The following is a 940-nucleotide window of genomic DNA, read 5'->3' as shown; positions in this document are numbered from 1 at the left end:
GAACTATTCGACGCATGATCTTGAGTTGGCTGCGGTGATCTTTGCATTGAAAATCAAGAGGCACTGTCTGTATGGTGAAAAGTGTATCATCTACACTAATCACAAAAGCCTCAACTATCTCCTTACTCATAAGGAGTTGAATCTTAGAAAGCGTCGATAGATTGAGCTGCTTAAATATTATGATTGTACCATCGAGTATCATCTTGGTAAGGCCCATGTGGTGGTCGACGCTCTAATCCGAAGAGTGATGTCTGATTTAAGGGCAATGTTGGCTCGCCTTAGTCTGTTTGATGATGGGAATCTGTTAGCCGAGTTGCAGGTTAAGCTGACTTGGATTAAGCAGATTCAAGATAAACAGTTAGTGGATGAGACTCTGGGTTTACGATTTTGTCAGATTAAGAGTGGTACTACTTCTAACTTTGGGTTAAATAGTGATGGTGTTCTATGTTTTCAAGGTCGGATTTGTGTGCCAAATGATTCAGATCTGAGACAGTCGATTCTGAGGGAGGTGCATAGTAGCCCTTATGCTATGCATCTTGGCGGTAATAAGATGTACCGCGACCTCAGTGAGTTATACTGGTGGTCGATTTTGAAGTGTGAAGTTACTGATTTCGTTGCTCATTTTTTGACATGTCAGCAGGTTAAGGCTGAGCATCAGTCGCCTTCAGGTTTACTGCAGCCAGTTAAGATTCGTTTATGGAAGTGGGAATGAGTGACGACGGATTTTGTTTGTAGGTTGCCCTTGACACCCACAAACAAGGATTCTATTTGGGTCGTCGTGGATCGATTGATCAAGTCTGCTCACTTCATTCTGATTCGAACTGATTATTCCCTACAGAAGCTAGCGAAGTTGTATATTTCAGAGATAGTTAGACTGCATGAGGTACCTGTGTCGATTATTTCTGATAGAGATCCTCGTTTTACATCTCAGTTCTGGAAG

General features: G+C 42.1%; 1 protein-coding gene across 1 annotated transcript; it reads left to right on the top strand.

The window, feature by feature from the left end:
- Nucleotides 1-247: 247 nt before the first annotated feature.
- On the top strand, nt 248-712 carry LOC108471948 (uncharacterized). The gene has a single exon (XM_017773486.1). It carries the CDS (start codon nt 248-250, stop codon nt 710-712), a length of 465 nt encoding a protein of 154 aa, XP_017628975.1.
- Nucleotides 713-940: the final 228 nt, after the last annotated feature.

The sequence above is a fragment of the Gossypium arboreum genome, chromosome 11 (genome assembly GCF_025698485.1).
Source record: "Gossypium arboreum isolate Shixiya-1 chromosome 11, ASM2569848v2, whole genome shotgun sequence".
In the NCBI taxonomy this organism is placed as follows: Eukaryota; Viridiplantae; Streptophyta; class Magnoliopsida; order Malvales; family Malvaceae; genus Gossypium; species Gossypium arboreum.
Note: the sequence above shows the minus strand (reverse complement) of the source record. Positions and strands in the feature narration are given on the sequence as shown.

Excerpts from the sequence above, each read along its gene's own strand:
- LOC108471948 (XM_017773486.1), top strand. The coding sequence starts at position 248 with ATGTCTGATTTAAGGGCAATGTTGGCTCGCCTTAGTCTGTTTGATGAT.